Source organism: Sarcophilus harrisii, chromosome 6 (genome assembly GCF_902635505.1).
Source record: "Sarcophilus harrisii chromosome 6, mSarHar1.11, whole genome shotgun sequence".
NCBI lineage: Eukaryota > Metazoa > Chordata > Mammalia > Dasyuromorphia > Dasyuridae > Sarcophilus > Sarcophilus harrisii.
The window spans coordinates 132,478,961-132,501,121 of NC_045431.1; the positions used below are offsets into that span (position 1 = coordinate 132,478,961).

Sequence of the window (22,161 nt, forward strand, 5' to 3'; positions counted from 1 at the left end):
TAGTAAGGCCATTGGGCTTAAGTGATTTGCCTTGGGTCTACACATTGACTGAAGTGTTAAGCATCTGAAACAAAATTTGAACTCGGGTCACCTTATTTCAGGGTCAGTGCTCTATCCACTTTGACATCTAGCTGTCCCAAAGTGCTTTCTAAAAACATTCCTATGTAGCATTTAAAAACAAGCCTTAATGATTACTTTCCATTTAAGTTAATATGAGAGGTCAAAGTGGGGACTCCAACTCTTCCATATACATTTTAACACTAGAAGTATCAGTGATCAGTAACAAAAAAACAAATCTGTCAACTGTCTCCCCTCTAGCCCCAGACAGCCCTAGAAGATAGCTAAGATTGTAGCAATTCAGAGAGAGGTTGGTTACAATAAAGGAAATAAAAGTCAAGGCAAACTTATAAATGCTGAAGTGGAAGGTTTAAAGGGGGTTTAAACCAATTGGATCTCATAGGCACTGATTTGAAGCTTGTGGGTGCTGTGACCAGTAATATACCAGGAAGCATAAAGCTAGCCCAATTTCATTGACCCAAATTCACATAGGTATTTTGAGCAGAGTTAACCAAAAGTCCATTTTCTACTTCCTGAAGGAGAATTCAAATTGAAAACACCCATAGGCAAAATGTATAGCTTCCAGCCTAAGAAAAAAAATACTACAGACATCTATAAATAGTTTGAGCACCAAGGAACCATAGTTGGGGTAACATAAAAGCATAGTGCAACTACAAAAAATAAAAACTGATAATGAAGAATAAATTAATCGGCAAAACAAAGTATAATTCTACAAAGGTAATATGAACCAGGAATAGAAAAGATGATCCATAACTTCTGATGAAAAAACTAGTTTTGAAATTCAAATGCAGATGAAAACTCTAGAAAATTAAATAAATTTGACCTATTGTGAGTGGTTAAATGAAGGTGAAAGTGATTATGAGCTAACAAGGAGAGAAGAAACAAGTGCCCCTTTAGAATAAAAAATAAGACATACAAACAAACACAAGGTATGGTTGATTTTGCTCTTTTTTGTTAGTTTTAAAGAAGGGGAAGAAATTAAGAAAAGTGAGGTAGAATTATTTTTCAAAATTGGAGTGCATAAGAAGAATAGACAAAGAGAATGAGCACACCCTTATGAAGTTCACTTTTGGCTAAACTGGACAAAGAATATTTTTCACAGAAAAATATTGAATCCATAAGGCAGTAAGTAGATACAAGGGAGAGGAAAAAAGGGTTTTAAGAAGAAGAGTGGGGTTGGGGTGGAAATTGTCAGAAAACATTAACAAACTCCAACTTTGGAGGATCATAAAGAAAAGATTAAAATGAGAAAAAGAAGTTACATAGTGTTCAGGTTCTGGGTGAGGTATGTAAAAATGTGGAAACTAAGTGAATTTTCTTCACTAAGGGAATGATTGAACAAATTATAGAATATGGATTTAATGAAATATTATCAGTATAAAAAATCAAAGACAGATTTAGATAAACTTGGGAAGGATTTTATGAACTGTTGGAAGAGTGAAGTGAATAGAACAAAATATATAATAACTGCATTATTATAACAAAAAACAACTTTAAGAACTCTGAATGGTACAATCCTGACTCCAGAACTGATGATGAAATGAGTTTCCTATACCTTATCAGAGAGGTTATGGGCTGATGATACAGAATGATCGAGACATTTTTTAGTCTGGGCCATTGAAATATTCTACATTTTTATACTTATTTGTTAGTAGGGGAACTTATTTTTTTGCAACTGTAAGAGGTGAGAGAAGGCTGATAGTAAAGCCCTCTCCCGCCAAAAAAAGAAAGAAAACGGAATAAATTAAAAAGGGACACAAACAGGGAAGTCAATGTTGGTACTGTTTAATATATACTTTAACAAGTTGCATGTAATTGCTATAAAGTTTATATGCAATCCTCTTTTCTCTTTGAATTTGGAAATGTTTATATTTGTCAATGTTTATCAATTCCCTATTTTAAAAGTAAATGCAAGCCTTTATGAAAGGACTGGTTTTTAAAAACTTTTCTCCCACAAAGGGCTTTAGGTTTTAATGGGATCCGACAGTGAAGAGAGGAAGTAACTTACTTAAAGCACACCAGGCAGCTTGAAGAATTGAACCTGAATTTAAATTTGGAAGTGGTAGAAGTGGTCTTATGTTACCATGAGGTCTAGCTTACTTTGAAGTCTTAGACCTTTAGTATTGCCTAAAAGTATCAAAGAGCAAAACATGAAATATTATCCAGGAAAAATAAAGTGATCAAAAAGCTAAGGCATGACAGAAAATACCCCAAAAGAAACTTGCATTTGGTTCAAAAAGCAAATTTTAAGGAACCAAAAATAAATTAATAAACTGTTAACATCTGTTTTAGGGTTCTGAGCTTTTATTTCAAACTGGCCAAGTAGCTAAATATATTGTTAAAACACCAGGGAGAGATGATAAAAGCTTGTGTTTTTTCCAGGTCAGCTATTTTCTACTTATTGTTATTGTATCTTAAGAGCAGCAACTTTTGCCTTTTGTCTGCTCAACACTCAGCACAGTGCCTGGCAAATAGTAGGCACTTAATAAATGTTTGTTGACTATAATTTAAATGAAAAAAAAAACAACAAATGAACTGCTGACAGAAAAAATATATCATTAAGAATTTTGCCAATCCATATTATTTTAATTCATCCTCACCTCTCGTTAAAAGGAATTAGTATTCCTTTTTTTTTTTTTTTTAGTTAACAGAAGGAGATTTACTTAACATTAAAAGAGAAAGAATACACAACAAAGACATATTATTGATTCAACTAAGTGTAGCTTTTGCCCAGAGTAGTCAGCTGATTAAATACCAATGAGGCAAATAAGAAAAAAACATTGGTGGTCTGAGCCTTTAGTCCCTGAGCCATTTAACTCTAAATAGTTTTTTGAATACTTTTATTTATTTATTTATAACTTTTTATTGACAGAACCCATGCCAGGGTAATTTTTTTACAACATTATCCCTTGCACTCACTTCTGTTCCGATTTTTCCCTCCCCCCCTCCTCCTCTCCCCTAGATGGCAAACAGTCCTCTATATGTTGAATATGTCATAGTATATCCTAGATACAATGTATGTGTGCAGAACCAAACAGTTTTCTTGTTGCACAGGGAAAAATGGATTCAGAAGGTAAAAATAACTTGGGAAGAAAAAGAAAAATGCAAACAGTTTACATTCATTTCCCAGTGTTTTTTCTTTGGGTATAGCTGCTTCTGTCCTTCATTGATCAATTGAAACTGAGTTAGGTCTCTTTGTCAAAGAAATCCACTTCCATCAGATTACATCTTCATACAGTATCGTTGTTGACGTATATAATGATCTCCTGGTTCTGCTCATTTCACTTAGCATCAGTTCATGTAAGTCTTTCCAAGCTCTCTGTATTCATCCTGCTGGTCATTTCTTACAGAACAATAATATTCCATAACATTCATATACCATAATTTACCCAACCATTCTCCAATTGATGGGCATCCATTCATTTTCCAGTTTCTAGCCATTACAAACAGGGCTGCCACAAACATTTTGGCACATACTGGTCCCTTTGCCTTCTTTAGTATCTCCTTGGGGTATAAGCCCAGTAGAAACACTGCTGGATCAAAGGGTATGCACAGTTTGATAGCATTTGGGGCATAAAGGAATTAGTATTCCTAAAACTAGCTTATAGTGTTACCATTCACTTTTTAAGACATCATTAGTGAAAAGTTTTTGAACTGGCAACGCTACTCTACTGTTCATAAAATAACAGTTTTAGAGTAGGAAGGAGCCTCAGAATTTTTCTGGTTCAACCTTTCTTTTTTTATCAATGAGGAAACTGAGGCTCAGAAAGGTTTTGTGACTTGCCTAGGGTTGTCCAAATAGTCGCTATCAGAGTTAGAATTTAAAACTAGATTTCTAATTTGGATCTTATGTTCTTTCCACTATACCATAATGTCTCCCTTACCCTTATCTACCCAGATCATTGTCTGGGGACCTTATCAATCATCATCTTTTGTCTTGAGTCATGACAATTTGTTCATAGTTCGATAACCCTTAGAAATATCATATGTCCTTGTGAAAAATGAATGATCCATTTAGGGCTGATCATTGGGTTTACCAAATTCTTTCACTAAAACTGGAATAGTATGTCTGTAATAAATTAGAGTAATGCATGGTTAATTCACATTTCTGGAAATTAGGAATAAATTGGTATCATCAACATTCTAAATTTTTCAAAAGTGATTTTTACTTATTTGATTTTGCTACATTTTTCTGTATAAATAAATAGCACAATCAGCATTACATAGAGGAAGAAGAGAGAGGAAGAATTAATGAGTGTTTCCTAAAAACTACAGTGTCTCATATCATTTTAATAATAATATTTATAATAGGTACTAAACAAGGACAGGTAGGTGATGCAGTAGATGGAGGACCAGATTTGGAGTCTTAAACACATACTAGCCATATAACCCTGGGTAAGTTACCTAATTCTTTTTGCCTCAGTTTCCTCATCTGTGAAATGAACTGAAAAAGGAAATGGAAAATTATCACTCCAGTATCTTTGTCAAGAAAATCTCAAATGGATTCAACAAAGAATCACACCACTGAAACAAGCGAGCAACAAATAGGTGTTCTTAATTTAATCTAGCAGTAAATGAAAAAAATGAGTATAAAGAAACTAAGATATATCAGAGTAAAATTCTGTTTACATAGAAATTAACTAGTTTTTGTGGCTGTGTCTGGGTTTACTTAAAACTATTTTAATTTCACTTCTCTAGATATTTAAGCACAGAATTCTCAAATTTCCTTGTAACTAAGTTACACAAAATAGTAGAATTTCACACTTCCAAGAGAAGATAAAAAAATGAGATACATTTTTAGCAATACTTTAAAGGAGAAACGATAGGACAGTAGCAGCCTTTAAAGGAAATGGGAGAGGCAAATAGAAAAGAAGGAAGGAAGGAAGAAAAAGAGGCCTTAATGCAAGATTGAATTGAATTGAATTGAATTGGGTCCTATTTCCACCAATTCCTTTGATGATGAGCCTTAAACAAGGCCTTAATGCAAGAGGAGAAGGCAAAGAATATTAAAATCTTTTTAGGCCTATAATTATTTTTGGAACTTCAGAGATATACGCCTTTCCCAATTCCTGTGGTTGGTTCACAATTCCACTTAGCAATTGCTGTTGCCAAGGCCATCTTTTTCTTAAAACTTTTAGTAAGTGAATATTGTTTTATCTTCCAGAATTCTTGATCTGTCTTAATAATTGTTAGTCATTTTAATATCCTCTTGTAGGTACCCATCTTACCTGGCACCTGAGGTCATTGCACAAGGAATCATCAAAACCAGTGACCACACATCAAGTGAAAAACCATTGCCTTCTGGCCCCAAATCTGATGTATGGTCCCTTGGAATTATTTTATTTGAACTTTGTATGGTATGTAACCAGTAGCTAGGTTTAAGGGGACTATTAGACCAACAAAAAAGGTTTTTATAGATTTCAGTATAATGTTTTTGCAAAGCAAGTAGTACAAATCTATTTTCATTTCCTACATATATAAATGAGGAGGAAAAATCTTATTTTTAAATTGACTTGACTTTAAAAAAATTATATAATTTTTATATATACTGAGTTCTTAGATACAGGATATCCTAAAAATCTCTGCAGTTTTAAACTATGTAAATGTTAATATTAATTTAATTAATAAGTAATTAATATTAGCCAGTAAATATTAATAGGAAACTTAAACTTTTATTAATATTTATTAATATCCTTAATTCTTAATTAAAATTATTAAAAGCTTTAGTATAATTTAAGCATTAGTACCAACTGCATTGAGATTTTTAATCTTTGCATCTCTATTAGGAATTCTTCAAAATATTTTGAAAATATTATCTAATCAATTCTTCTAGTTTCTGTGTTCTGCTTGTAAACTGTTACTTCTTTCATTTTACATAGATAAGAACTACAATTGAGGAATAGCAATTGCTAATGAACCTTGATTTTTTTCCCAAATTAGTTGTCTTTTGAATCTTTTCTGCAATGCTGTCATTGAGGTCATTCTACTTTATAATTCCAATTGGCATTAATAAACTTCCATTTACTTAAATTTAAGGAAGCCATTTTCCCCTAATGGTAATATTAAGAAGAAGAAGAATTCATATCTTCAAGCTCTTTATGAACCAAGTTTCATTTGACTGTTAATATAATCTTGGGCATTAAAAATAGCTAGGAATTGCCTGAAGCATGATTCATATCCATCTTACTGTTTCTCAAGTTCAGTTCACTATTCACTATGTCATACATAGTAGCATAGTACCTCCTTTTGGGTTTTTATTTTTATCATTTTTTCTATAGGCCCTAGAATAGTACTTATTAAAGAGTAGTTAATTAGTAAATGGTTTTTCGATTGAATTGGATTGAATTGAATTGAATTGGGTCCTCTTTCTACCAATTCCTTTGATGATGAGCCTTACCTATTAATGATCCTTGGATGGCAAACAGCTCATTATGGCTGGTACCACACACACACACACACACACACACACACACACACACACACAAAACCTTTCCAGTTTGGAAGGACCTACTAAAGCTTCCATATCTTGATATGGCCTTTGGAAACTCAAAGTAACTTCCATAGCACAATGAAGAAGATAAAGGTTGTAGAATCACAGAATCTTAAAGTTGGAAGAATCACAGAGGTCATCTTTAGGCCAGAGATGTCAAACTTAGGACCATGGATAGCAGATTAAAATATCATTGGGAAATGTTTAAGAATATCAATAAAAATATAATCTAACGTGGATAATGCTAATTTGTGGTTTATTAAGTCAATATGTGGCCCACAGGTATCCTTGAATAGGTTAGTGACCTCTGTTTCTATTTGTTTGCACTACTGGTATATGGAACATCCCGATGAGAAAATACTCTCTATCAGTGCAAATGAGCAAATTCTCTTAGGGTCTTAGATTATTGTCTATAGTACTGAGAGTTTAGGGAATCTGCCCAGGGTCACACACAAACATTATGTCTTAGAGGAGAAATTTAAATCCAGTTCTCTGCTTTAAGTCCATCTCTCTATTCATGATACCAAATTATCCTCTATTTATTTTTAGCAACATGTCTTTTTTCTTTTAGAAATGATATTGTTTGGATAATATGTGTTTTGTCATCAAACATAAGGAGATTTTTGAAATATTTAAATTGTATTTTTACTTTTGCTTTAACTAGATATAATAAGGGGAATGGGATAGTAATAGAAAGCCTAACCAGAAAAACCTAGAGTTATTGCCTCTATTCAAATCATTTTGAGTTAAAAAAAAAAAAGAAAAGAAAAGAAAAACCCTTCTGGGGGGAGAGGAAGGAGAGAACTGCAACCATTTGCTTTCATTTTCTCATCTAATATTTCATTATTTCATTTAGGGAAGAAAGTTGTTTCAGGGCCTGGATATTTCCGAAAGGCTAAAGTTTTTGCTTACATTAGGTAAGTGTCACAAATTTGGTATTCTATCTCTTGTTCCTGAAATTATTGCTCTTGACTTGTAAGACTGTGTTAAGAACACTGGATTAAAAGTTCCAAGTCCTAGGTTCAAAGTTAACCTTAATATTTACTATGTGACTTATGGCAAATCATGTAACCTGTATATATACTGTATATAGCAGGGCTGTGTGTTTGCATTAAAATTGATAGATTGATAAATGAAAAGAGAGTACACAACCAAAAATTAATCAGTAAACAGGCAATGATAAGGCACATACCTAATTACATAACAGATCTGTATCCCAAGTCCAGACATGGGTTTAGATTGCAAGTTACATAAATAAAAGTGTATAAACTTGTTCTATACTTAAATCCAAAGGTTTGTCAGTAGCAAGAATTATTTTTCCATTGTCTAAAATTGTCTACAGTATCTGGTTCTATCTCTCAGAAACATCTTAATAATTCCCAGGGAATATGGACTTCTGAGAAAGTAAACAAGAAAGGATGCACAAAGTGATTTATATGTGATGTAAAAACAGAAAGGAAAAAAAAAAAAAAATATATATATATATATATATATATATATATATAAAAACATTTATATATATATATATATATAAATGTTTTACAGGAAAAAATTCCATGCTTTCATATTCTGATTTGTGTTTTTGGAGAGAAGAAAGGCAGTTCTTATAACCTATGATTTCATTAGTGTAGGGAATGAAAAAGTGTAGGGAGTAAAGTCTCTCTACCATTACAGGTCAGGGTTTGTTCTCCTGTTGCTCTGTAAGTTTTAGAAAATTGCCTAAGTCCCCAAGAAATTCAGTAATTTGTCCAGAGTTAAACAGCCAATATTTATCAAAGGCAAGGGTTGAACCTGGATCTTCTTGAATTAGGAAAGGCAGAGGAAGGGAATGAGCATTTATCTGTGTGCCAGCAACTGCTATGTGCCAAGCACTGTGCTAAGTGCTTCACAAATATATCTCATTTGATCCTCCCAAAAATTCTGTGAGATAAGTATTGTTATTATCCCTATTTTATAGGTGAGGAAACTGAGACAAATAGAGGAAAGTGACTTGTCCAAGATCACACAGATGTCTGAGGTCAGATTTGAGCTCTCTGCCTGTTCCACCTAGCTGTCCCATATCAGAAAGCAGAAGTCCACTGTCTAGTTCACTCTCTCATTGTCTCAGTGTTATAACTTTTAAGTTATAACTAGCCTTTATAAAAAATAATTTTCAGTCTTCATTTTTTTAAAATAAAAGAATCAGAAGGGAAAAGTTAAAATGCTAAGAATTTTAATATCTTGTATTATATAGTAGATTTTTTTTAAATGCATGTCTTTTATATGCCTTAATAAAGTTTTCTTTTCATTCTCATGACTTTTCTGTTCTAGGTTGTATGGATGATACTTTAACAGTCTTGGCTGAGGAACATGGTTGTCTGGACACTATAAAGGTTAATAATAAGGATATGAATAAAAGAGATTCATTTAATATAGCTTTTTAAAAACCAGATATTTCTCTTTTTTTACTTGTGTAGTTCAAACAAAATTTCTTAGGAACAAGTTAATTTCCAATAGCATAATATTTTAAAACTATTCTTATTTTAGTTCTATGGTTTTTTCCCAAAAAAACCTATAAGCTATTTATATATATTCACATACAATATATATAAATATAAATAAAATGTACAGAAAATGAGTAGATAATCTGGTTTTTTTCCCTAAATTAAAGACTTCTATTATGTGAAAAGAACTCACCAAAAGCTTAAGAGTAATAGAAAACTTTAAATAATTTTTTCTCTTTTTTTATTTTCCAGGAGCTCCCTGAAAATATAATAAATCTGTTGAAGAAATGCCTCACTTTCCACCCTTCTAAGAGGTTAATAATTTTTTAAATTTCTCTTAATGCAGGTGACAATAATACTTCTGATCTGGGACTTGATTAAATTGATACTGAGATTAAAAAACTTAATTTAGCAGATTTTATTTTCTTATGTGGAATAGAACTGTTTACTCATATATTTGTAGCATTACAAAAAAGACATCTTTGAGAGTAAATATTTGGAGTATTTCCTTTTGAAAATTGCAAAACACTGCTCTTGTGAAGCAGCAGCATATCTATCACCTCTTTTTCTGCTTTACTTTTTGTATTGATTGATTACAAAGAAAACAAATATTGAAATGCAATCTTATTCCTTCACATCTGAGTGGAGTGTTACCTAAGCTATCCCAGAAGAGGAAAGAGAGCAGTATCAAGTTTAATTATTGTAAAGCATTATATAAATTTAAATTATCATTTACTCTAATGTTTCAGATTTTCTGCAGTATTGAGAGGTCGAGTGATTTGTCTACATGTATCAAAAACAGGATTCTGAAGCTATTTCTATCAACTATATTGTCACTTCAAGGCAGTTCTCTAAATCCTAACTTACACTACATGCATTAATTTTCATTAGGGGGCACCATCACTAAAAGTTACTTATTGATGGTACTCCTCAACAAACCCCTGGACACTTCAAATTAGCCTCCTCTTCAGAACTTAACATGCTGTCAATTGCTGTAGCCAGAACAATCCATTGCCTAGTATCCCATCTTCCAGTGATGAAGTTATTGAGTTATTCTATAATTTTAATTATTTTGCTGAAATGTATGCTCTTCTAAGAAAGGAATTTTAAAATCACTTTTATTTTTATTTTATATATTAAATGTATCTCTCAAGGCCAACTCCAGATGAATTACTACAGGACAAGGTATTCAGTGAAGTGTCACCTTTATATACACCCTTCCACAAACCTGCCAGTCTATTCTCATCTTCTTTAAGATGTGCTGATTTAACTCTGCCTGAAGACATTAGTCAACTATGTAAAGGTAAGGCATGGGCAAAATAATATATTGGTGCCTTAAAGAAGGCACGTTCATTTCTGTTTTTAATTGGTGAACCATATAGTAGCAACTGTGTATTAATGAGATTTTTATTAATAGTTAATTATTTGGAAATAATTCTTTCTGGAGATACTTATGATTCAGATTGAGTTCTGCTAATTACCAAGGAACTAGAGCTTAAATTCCCACAGTTTTTACTTAGAAAAAATCCCAGTGCTCCCATTAGCATCTTGGCATCTGGATTCCTAGTACAGTCCTTATTACACTAAATTTCCTAATCAATCAACAGGCATTTATTAAGTGTCTATTTTCCAGGCATAGTGCTAAGCCATACAAATAAATACAAAACTGAAACATTCTTGGCAGTTGAGGACATTAAATTCCACTAGGGAAAAAAACATACAATATAATTCATGGCAGAGAGGTGCTAGAAGCAGGAGATCCAGAAAGGTTATATCTAAAAGAAGGCACTTGAAGGAAACCAGGGATTCTAAGAGAAGATGAAAAGGGAAACTTTCTAAACATGGGAGACAGCCTCTACAAAGCCATGGAAGTAGGAGATTGAATTATCTAATGTAAAGAACTACAAGAAAGCCATTTAACTGTTGGAGTCAGGTTGTCATTCTAGAGAGCAATCTGGATTTATGTCCAAAGGGCTATAAAACTCTGCATGCTCTTTGATCCAGTGCCATTACTGAATCTGTTTCCCAAGGAAATCATAAAGAATGGAAAAGAACCCACATGTGCAAAAATGTTTATAACAGCTCTTTTTGTGGTAGCAAAAAATTGAAAAATGAGGTGATATCCATCAGTTGGGGAATGGCTGAACAAGTTGTGGTATATAAGGTAATGGAATATTATTGTTCTATAAAAACTGATGAACAGGGACAGCTAGTATGTGTAGTGGATAGAGCATCAGCCCTGAAGTTAGAAGGACCTGAGTTCAAATTAGAGCTCAGACACTTAACACTTCCTGGCTCTCTGACCCCGGGCAAGTCACTTAACCCCAATTGCCTCAGAAAAAAAACAAACAAAACAAAACAAAACAAAAAAAGCCCCCAAAAACCAGTGAACAAGCTGGTTTTAGAAAGGCCTGGAAAGATATACATGAATCAATACTGAGTGAAACAAGCAGAACCAGGAATATATTGTACATAGTAATAACTAGAATATGCGATGATCAGCAAGAAAGACTTGATTCTTCTCAGTGGTTAAGTGATCTAAAGCAATATCAGTAGACTTTGGACAGAAAATGCCATCTGCATCCAGAAAAAGACCTAAGGAAACTGAATGTAAGTCAACACATGATATATTCACTTTTTTATTCTATTTTTTTATTTCTCCCATGGTTTTTCCCTTTTGCTCTGATTTTTCTCTCCCACCATGATTCATAAAGCAATGTATGTTAAAAATAAAATTTAAAAATAATAATAATAATTATAATAAAGTTAAATTTTGTGACCTGATTGTGAAGAGTTTTAAATGCTAAGAGGAAGAGATTGTATTTGATCCTAGAAGTATAAGGAAGCCATTGATATTTATTGAGAAGAGGAGAGACATTAGAAACTGTTTAGAATAGGTTATTAAGGGGGAAAACTAGAGACCAGGAGCCCAGTGAAGAGGTCATTTCAGTAGTCCAAGCAAAAGATCCTTAGTGTTTGAAATTGAGTGGTGATCATGTAAGTATAAAGAAGAGATGTTGTGAAGGCAAAAATGACAAGATTTCTCAGTTGTGAGTAGCATTGTCTAGTAAGGGAGAATAGGGAATTTAGAGTAAATTAAATGTCATGCTCAGGTTATGAAAGTATGGAACTATGGAAAATATGAAATTGGAAAGATGGTGATGTCTTAGACAGAAATAGGAAAGTTTGGAAAAGGGAAGATTTTGAAGAGAGAGATAAATGAATTTTGTTTTAGACATTTTGAATTTGAGATACCTTTGGGACTTCTAGTTTGAAATATTCAATAGTTGAAGTACAGAAGCTAGGATTTGCTATGTAAATTTGGGCATCATTTGCAAAAGGATAATGATTAAATCCATGGAACTAATGACATCACTAAGCAAGAAAATAGAAAGAGAAAAGAAAATAAGTCCCAGAACAGAGCCTTAGGACACATGCATTGTTAGTGGACATGGAATGGATTCAGCAAAAAGAATTTGATTAGAAAGGACAGAATGAAGAAGGAACAGTAAAACAGACCCAGAGAAGAGAGATGATCAAGAAAGAGTTGTCAGCAGCATCAAATGCTCTGGAAAAGTTGAAAAGGATGAGATCTGATAAAAAGCCGTGAAAATGACAATTAAGAGATCATGGGTCTGTAATGTTCTCTTCTTTTCTAAATTATAAGAAGAGATTCTAAAATCTCTTCTTTTCTAAATTCTCTCTTGCAGCAGATTTCTTGGAGAGGTTTTCTGGATGCAGCCTTAGTTTTGGTTCAAAGTAATAATCAATTCAAATGCAGCCAGGGATTAAAGTACAATCCTTTATTGTCTCTTCCAAAATAGACCAGTTAGCTTTCTTTGGTTCTGAGAGCTCTTGTTGCTAGTCTTTTACCTTTGCTTCTGCCTCTGCCAGCTTCAGCCTCTCTCAAAGGTTGACGCCTCCTCTGAGAGAGTGGAATTGTGGGAGCTATGACTTGTGAATCTCCCGAATTTGTGAACTCTAAAGTGTGAGCTAATGTGTGAACTCCAAAGGTGTAAACTTAAGTACATAAACATTGTTTCTAGCAATTCCAGTGACCTTGTTTCAAGTTCTGGCCCATAATAAATAGATAGATAGATAGATAGAGTGTGTGTGGGTATATGTATCACACACAACCACACACATATATATCTGTATACACACGTACATATACCTACATGCATACATATACACAACACACGTATATGTGTGTGTATATATAATATGCATTTAACCATATGTATACATTCATCTAAAACAATATTAATATAGGTGACATATAATATAAATTTCTCTCTTATTGAATCTTTAAGTGTGACTTTGTTTGAGGTCAGGGATTACTAGCCTACTTTTTTTTTCTGATGAATTCTGCTCCTGATCCGTGTTGTAGTGTCTCTATCTCTCTTATTTCCTATCTCTGCTAACTCTTATACTTTAATTCTGCTCCTTAACTTACCTTGTTATTTCTTAACCTTTCCCCATCCTTTTCTTCCCTCTTTATCCCATTCCCATTAATCTACACACCTTATCTCACTCCTTTTAATCTAAATATCCTTCTGTACCCTACCTTATTCTTTGCCACCCTTTCCTCCCCCCCTTTATTTCCCATTAGTCTACACACTTTGTTCCACTGCTATAAATCTGTACATTTTTCTTTACCTCAACTTATTCTGTCCCCTCCCCCCTTATTTCTTTATAGATTTTAGAGAATGCTGTACCCTTCATGACATATTATATATATGCTTTTCCCTATTTAACCCATTCCTGATATGAGTAGGTTTTCAGAACTACCAGCCTTCTTCTCTCTTCTGCATCTCATTCATATAACTTAATTATTTTTTTTTTTTGCCTTTTCCTAGACAATTTTGTTTTTTTAGAGTCAGATCATACTTGACTCTTCCCCCAGTTTTACTTTTGAGCTTCCCAATTACTAATGTCAATCTTGAACATGTGAGTTTAGTCTTTGAAATTAAGCTTTGATGTTGGGTCTTACATGTTAAATTTTCTAATAAGTTCAGGTTTGATTGAGACAAAGTCCTAAAAATCTTCAATTTTGTTGAAAGTCCATTTGTTTTTTGTTCAATATTATAGTTGTTTTGCTAGATATGATATTTTTGGCTACAGGTCTAGTTCTTTTGATTACTGATATTTATTATTTCAGTACTTGTGGTTTTTTATTGTAGCTGTGGATAAATTGTATACAATTCTAATTGTAGCTCTGGCATATTTGAATTGTTTTTGTTTTTGAATTTTACAGAATTTGCCCTTTGATCTGGGAATTTTGAAATTTGACAGTAATATTCCTATGTGTTTTCCACAAAAGATCTCTTTGAGATGGTGATTGGTGGATTTTTTCCCCCTATTTCTATATTCCTTTCATAATCTATCACTCCAGCACAATTTTATTATTATTATTATTATTTCTTCCATTATTGTATCAAAGTTCTTCTTTTTGGTCATAGCTTTCAAGTAGTCCAATTGTTCTTGTATTTTCTCTTCATCATTTCAACTCCAGATCTGTGGTTTTTCTTATAAAATGTTTCATATTCTTTTCTATTCTTTTCTTTTTTTGTATTTTGTTTTGTTATTTTTTTGTCTCTCATAGCTTCACTAGTTTCCCCTTTCTTTATATTTTGTTTTGTTATTTTTTGGTCTCTTATAGCTTCACTGGTTTTCCCTTGCCCAATTCTAATTTTCAAAGAAATATTCTCTTCTTTAAGTGTCTGAATCTCCTTTTGTATTTGGTTAACTTTTTTTTTTTTTTTTTTTCATGATCTTGTTTTTCTTAGGTCATTTAAAAAAGTTTTTCCTCAATCTCTGTCATATGATTTTTGAAGTCTTTTTTGAGATCTTTTATAAATTTTTGTTCTCTGAAGATAAAGTTGGAAATATTTCCATTATTATGGGAATAAGGAAGATCCAGCTTTATCTTCAGAGGACAAGTAAAAAAGCTTCTTCTAACACTGAAGAGTAACATTAAGTGGCTATGTGCCCAGAAATAATTGAACCCAACTAACCCCAGGGATCCTTTCTTACTGTTTTTGCAGAGCTAACCTGGAGGTATTTATAACCTACACAGATTAAATCCTAGACCTCAGGGTCTATCTTTAGGTCTTATTGGGTTATCCCAGAAAGACCCCTGTTCTACCCCAAGAATTTTTGATTTTTTACCAGTCCATGTTTACCCTGAGGTGCAAATTTTTCTGTTTGTGGGATGTTGTGACCAGCACAACACAAATGAGCTAGTGGTGGTTGAAAATAAGACAAGAGGTTGCTAATAGTTTAGCACAGTCATTTAATGAGAGAATTTATGCTATTTATATACCTTAAAACCATAGGTTATCATGAAAAACATTGTTCTGTGACCATTCCTGGTCTGTAATGTCCGGACTAGCTTTCTGGAGGCTTTCTTTACAGGCTTTGATCTTAACAAGAGAGTCACCATGAGGATGGTCAAGGATAGAGTCTGGAGTCTTGAGATCAAGCTCTAGCATACACTTTCACTCAAGTCTGCTTATTTCAAGTCCTCTCATCCCTTAAATATTTTAGTACAATTACATCACTAATTCACTACAGCACCCTGAGCACCATATCACACTAAGACTAAATATATGTGAGCTAGAGAACCATTATATCATCAATCACATTGAGTAAACACTCTGTTTTAAGTATCCTTGCTTCAAGTATACTTTTCTCAGAGTTCCCCAATATCTGCCATCCTCTGCAGTGGTCCCTATTTTCTCTGATCTAATTCTCTAAAACATGTTATTTTCTGGAGACTCAATCTTGTGTAAAGTTCACAATACCCTAGAAAATGTGGCAGGATTTTATGTTTTCTCATGATTTCAAGCTTAAATGCATCCTTGATTTATCTTAGGAGGAGGGGAACATCTCAGTTACCAAAGTCTCTAGCTTCCTGGAAATTCTCTACATATTCCCCCTTTTGTTTATTGAGGTGCTCTCAAGTCTTGAAAATCTGAGATCCTGCCTGCAAATATTCTCTGCAATCTTTTAACAATGGTCAGAAAACAACCTACCAGAGTAGGTCAGCCGATACAGATACAAATAAGTAAAATTACATCTGTGACTATAATTTCATGCCCAATGGCATTGAATGTCTCTTGTGCTCTTAATCCAATCAGCAATCCATTTGAGCAGTCTGATCAGCTTCTAAATTTTCATGTGATTATCTAACATATCAGCAATCTTTTGAAGATCTTCAATATCCAATGTCCAGTGTAACATTTGAATTTTCCTATAATCCATCAAGGCGATTTCGAATTTATCCTATTCCCACTTTAACTCATTGTATTCCTTGTTAATAATACAGAAACTAGTGAACCTGTAATCACACACTAATCTTTGTCTAATCCTCAATATTTCTACTTGTCCTATCTCAAGGACATCCTCCCTTACTTGATTTAAAGCTTCATAAAACTTCTTATTAATTTTATTCTGTATAGGGAACCCTTTAGAGATGTTCAAAGTAAGTTATGCAAATAGCTAGCTTGAACCACTTGCTTTTGAACAGTGGTTACAGACATAGCAAACAAGTCACTAGAAGCTAAAATGAAATTAACGCAATTATACCAAAAACAACACATGAAATACATCTTTTCTTTCCACTTTTGTTGAGCAAATCACTCAGTATAGGTAACATCCCATATGAAGGCTTCATAATAACAAACACAATACTGGTATTAACCTTACTTCCTATGCATTCAGAAACCTTGCATTCCCTGCAAGTAACATTATAAATTCCTTCTATCTTTGTTATTGTCACTTGGCCAATTTCTCTTCGCATGAAAGTATGATCATTCCTCAAACGTGCCTTCACAGTAACATTATATGATATTCTTATTTCTATTCTGATAATATCTATTTATAGGGCCGAACAGTAACGTGATCTTCCAAACTTGACCATTTCCCTTGATTATTTCCCCACCAATTCAGTTTGAGGTATCTCTCATGCATATGGTGATTATGAGAGTCATTATGCCAGGACACATAAGTCTGATTCCAAATTGTGTGACAAAGTTTCTGCTGTGTTCTGCAGTCTAGAAAAGGAGGATCAGCTTCTTCAGAGTCCCATAGGTCCCGATCTAAAACAGGGTGATACATGAATTTCCTAATTGGGAGTTGTTTCACAGTTCTGTCCCATTATACCCATAACAGTAGTTGTTAGATTGAGGAAATATTGTATGCTTTGTGGCACTATGGACTTAAAGCCTTTTTTATGCAATTGGAGGGTTGCAGCATTCCTGCTAGCCAAAAGCCCGTTAAAAGGGTCATATTTATAACGAAAATAAATAAGTTGTATCAGCTCTCAAAGCTAGTAATAACACATAGGTGTGTGGGACAGGTCACATCATCAGGTACAAAGAGAAAACATTTATTTAATCCTTGCAGGGAGAAGCCCAGACACACCTAGGAGCCATCTCAACTCCCACCATGTGCACCTGGAACCTGACCTGCTTCCAGCTTGTCCAGGGTTTAAAAGCAAAAGACTTGATAAACTAACAGGATGTAACCATCCTTAACCAATAATCACTAATGCTGGCTGCCTCCCACAGGTCATGTCACTTTCTGCAACTTCCTGTATCTCAGGTTCAAAGTTCATTCCTCCAGAGAGTAAATGACCTCCCCCAAGGTCCCAGTTCTGGAACTAGACTCAATACTGAGAAATACTTCAGCCAATCAGTCCCATTCATAGGGAAGGATCTTTCGCAAGTCATGTAAAATTATGGAACTATTTAACTCCCCTCCATGCCCATTAATACCAAATTCCTTAACATATTGAGATCCAATACCATACAATAGAATTTCAGGCATGTATTCTCCCCATCCAACTACTCTAACCCAAGGTGGGCTTTTTATAATGCCCAGGTTTTGGGTTTTCCTTCTTCTGATTTAAGTTGTGCTAGGGCCAGTTGCAGGAACCATGCTGCTCGATTCTCCTGGCAGTGTTCTTTTATTTTCATGTGCTACATCAATTTGGACAGTGTGGCTATATCTTTCTAGGATCTACATGTCTCCTTCATCTGTAGAAATATAAAGAAAACCCCAACTCCAAAGCTTTACCTTATCAGGGCCCCTCCATTGCCTGTTAACATCCTTCTACATAACATACTGTGATGGGAGGGTCAGAACTAGCCTTTTAACCTTTTCTGTTCCTCTTTGTGTGAGGAAAATTGATGTAGTGAAGAAAAAAATAAGACAGCTGGGGTGTGGGGCATATTATTTAATGTGAGATAATTAATGGTATATAATGCTTTAACAAGTCTGTTCTTGGGAGATTTCTCCCTTTCTTTTTGTTTATTAAGAATGACTTTTAAAGATCTATTCTTATGCTCTACCTTTCCATTTTTATGGAAATTTTTATAATGTTACACAAAGAGAGGATCTCAGAAGAGAAGGCCTGGGGGCCTTTGCATGCTTTGTATAACTTTCTTTGATGCTTTCCATTCTCTAATAATGGTTTAGGGGCCACTCCAGAACCTTGGAGACATTGTTAACATGCTGTAGAAATGCTCTTAACTTATTTTTCTTAGTCCTTACTTTCCTTTTTTAATGTAACTAACTGTGAAAGTTTAAGAAAGTTTAAGTTCTTTCCCTTCATCTTTTACTCCTTTGATTATTTATCCTCCCATTGTTTTTCATCTCCTTTAGCTCTGAAAAATGAAAATAAAAATGAGTCATGCTGGGAACAGCCCTGCTAGAGCCTTCCCCTCACCTTGACTAAGGCTTTTTAACTTTTGGCTATTTGGGGGTACTAACTGTTCTTTTCATCCCCAACACCGGTTCCTTTTTAGGTCTCTGCTTCCCTTATGGCCTGCTTGATGAAAGCAATGCCTGAATTGAATAGGGTTGGAATTCTTTAAGCTCAGGACTGAACCAACCCCACCTAGATAACAGAATGAAGTTGTTTATCTTGTTTCCCTCGGACTGGGTCCCTCACTGAGGCAGAGTTGAAGATTTTCTCCTTCAAGGAGTTTTAGAGTTTCAGGTCCCTTCTTCTGTATTGCTCCATTACAATATGTTTCCATTAATTAAGGTCTTATCTTATACAGATAAGATAAGGTTTTATATAAGATAAGACCTAAGGAGCAAGTGAATGTTATCATATGGCCTTCAAAAAGGTCAAGATATTCATTGTTTAACTGTTTACTAACATATCCTATATCTCTCTGTCTTATTCATTAAAATATTATTACCTATACCAATGTTTTTGTTATTGTTCAGTTTCAATTATGTCCAACTCTTTGTCACCCCTTTTTTTTTTTGGCAAAGATATTAGAGTCATTTTCCATTTTCTTCTCTAGCTCATTTTACAGAGGAAAAAACCTGAAGCAAACAAAGTTAAGTAACTTGCCCAGGGTCATACTGCTGATAAGTATCTGAATCAGGATTTGAATTTAGATCTTCTTGACTCCAGGCTCAGTTCTTAATCCACTATCACCTAGATGGGCCCTTTAATTGTTTTGCAAGCATAATACTTCTCAGGGCAAGCTTTTGGAATCCCATCCTTATTGTATGTGCTGAATTTGGAAATGAGATTTACAAAAAAACAAGAAACAAACAGAAAACATTTCTTGATGATAGTTTTGTTATATCTTCTTTTTTTTTTACAGCATTAACAATTGCCAAACCTCTTGTTCCAATTTTTCACCTCTTACCCCCCCCCCACCCCCTCCCCTAAATGGCAGGATGACCAGTAGATGTTAAATATATTAAAATATAACTTAGATACACAATAAGTATACATGACCAAAACATTATTTTGCTGTACAAAAAGAATCAGACTCTGAATTATTGTACAATTAGCTTGTGAAGGAAATCAAAAATGCAGGTGTGCATAAATATAGGGATTGGGAATTCAATGTAATGGTTTTTAGTCATCTCCCAGAGTTCTTTTTCTGGGTTATAGCTAGTTCAGTTCATTACTGCTCCATTAGAAATGATTTGGTTGATCTCGTTGCTGAGGATGGCCTGATCCATCAGAACTGGTCATCATCTAGTATTGTTGTTGAAGTATATAATGATCTCCTGGTCCTGCTCATTTCACTCAGCATCAGTTCGTGTAAGTCTCTCCAGGCCTTTCTGAAATCATCCTGTTGGTCATTTCTTACAGAACAGTAATATTCCATAATTTTCATATACCACAATTTATTCAGCCATTCTCCAACTGATGGACATCCATTCAGTTTCCAGTTTCTAGCCACTACAAAAAGGGCTGCCACAAACATTCGTGCACATACAGGTCCCTTTCCCTTCTTTATAATCTCTTTGGGATATAATCCCAGTAGTAACACTGCTGGATCAAAGGGTATGCACAGTTTGATAACTTTTTGAGCATAGTTCCAAACTACTCTCCAAAATGGTTGGATTCGTTCACAACTCCACCAACAATGCATCAATGTCCCAGTTTTCCCGCATCCCCTCCAACAATCATCATTATTTTTTCCTGTCATCTTAGCCAATCTGACAGGTGTGTAGTGGTATCTTAGAGTTGTCTTAATTTGCATTTCTCTGATTAATAATGACTTGGAGCATCTTTTCATATGACTAGAAATAGTTTCAATTTCTTCATCTGAGAATTGTCTGTTCATATCCTTTGACCATTTTTCAATTGGAGAATGGCTTGATTTTTTATAAATTAGAGTTAATTCTCTATATATTTTGGAAATGAGGCCTTTATCAGAACCTTTGACTGTAAAAATATTTTCCCAGTTTATTGCTTCCCTTCTAATCTTGTCTGCATTAGTTTTGTTTGTACAAAAACTTTTCAGTTTGGTATAATCGAAATTTTCTATTTTGTGATCAGTAATGATCTCTAGTTCTGCTTTGGTCATAAAGACCTTCCCCTTCCACAGGTCTGAGAGGTGAACTATCCTATGTTCCTCTAATTTTGTTATATCTTCTTAACTAATGAAGTAAAATATATATTTTAACTAAAGAAGACAATACTTAAGTTGTTCATGTATTTCTGGGTACCTTGGCATGAAAAAAAATTCAGATAAACCAATCTTTTCTCACTGGAAATTAAAAATCCACATAATTATTCTGTCTGCTTCTGACCTTGCTATTTAAATAGTTTAGATTTTCCTAAAGAAATGACTAGTATTTAGTTGATATGCATCTTTAAGAATATCAAATTTATAATCTCCATTGTTTACTTATAATAACAGCAGAAAAAAAATGATAATTCATTGTCATTTGACTTCTGTTGATAGATGCTGACAGTGATTACCTAGCAGAAAGATCAATTGAAGAAGTTTATTACCTTTGGTGTTTAGCTGGAGGAGATTTGGAGAAAGAGCTTGTCAACAAGGAAATCATTCGCTCCAAACCACCTATCTGCACGCTCCCCAAGTAAGGAAAAGAAAAACATCTTGTGGGAAAGGAATAAGAACATGGACTTAACATTTACAAAAAAGCTTTGGTATATTTTTTTTAAGTGTTCTGACTCAGTAGTTGTGGGAAGCAACTGTAAATTAACACTAAGTTCAGTTAAGAGCCAAAGTCTGATTCCATCAATATTTCTTGTTCTTGTTTTCTTTGTCATTTTCACCTTTTTAGGAATGGTTTTCCTCTGTTGCCTTATTATCTTGGTTGAATTTGGATCATGATTATAAAAAGCATGCTTATAGTAATTAATGTTAATGATTGAATCAGGAAATAAAATTCCTAGCACACAATTGTAATAAACCAGTAGAGTTGTTGGAGAGAATGTAATTACTCTTGATGAAAACAGGATGCTGATGCAAAAAAAAAAAAAAAAAATTAAACTAAATTAGGTAAGTTGCCTTAATTGTGTTGATTTAAAACCTATCCTTATGGAGATTAAATCTGCAAAACTACAGATATTTACATTCTGTACAGGAGGTCAATGATAAAAAAAGCAAGATACATTATATTTGAGAGCTGTCACTATTACCTTCCTAGATTTTAACTATAACATTTCTACCTCTACTCCCTATTGACAAACACCATCTCTTGAACAGTAGAGTTTACTATTAAAATTAAGATGAGTAATTTATAAAATCTTCTTTCCAATCATATTTTCCCTCTCTTTTTGTCATAATATTAAATTATTAGCTTGGACTTATC

At 33.7% G+C, this 22,161-nt stretch overlaps 1 protein-coding gene across 5 annotated transcripts in view; it reads left to right on the plus strand.

Annotated features, from left to right (window-relative positions):
* Nucleotides 1–22,161, plus strand: part of TBCK (TBC1 domain containing kinase) — a 296,708-nt gene that overhangs the window by 65,079 nt on the left and 209,468 nt on the right. For all 5 annotated transcript variants that reach the window (XR_004230437.1, XM_031944192.1, XM_031944193.1 and 2 more), the window contains 6 exons: nucleotides 5,294–5,435; nucleotides 7,425–7,485; nucleotides 8,879–8,940; nucleotides 9,304–9,365; nucleotides 10,206–10,354; nucleotides 21,285–21,423. Coding sequence is in view for 4 of the 5 variants with exons in the window: in XM_031944192.1 (XP_031800052.1) it covers nucleotides 5,294–5,435; nucleotides 7,425–7,485; nucleotides 8,879–8,940; nucleotides 9,304–9,365; nucleotides 10,206–10,354; nucleotides 21,285–21,423 (615 nt within the window). In the remaining variant the exon portion in view is untranslated. The remainder of the gene's footprint in view (nucleotides 1–5,293; nucleotides 5,436–7,424; nucleotides 7,486–8,878; nucleotides 8,941–9,303; nucleotides 9,366–10,205; nucleotides 10,355–21,284; nucleotides 21,424–22,161) is intronic.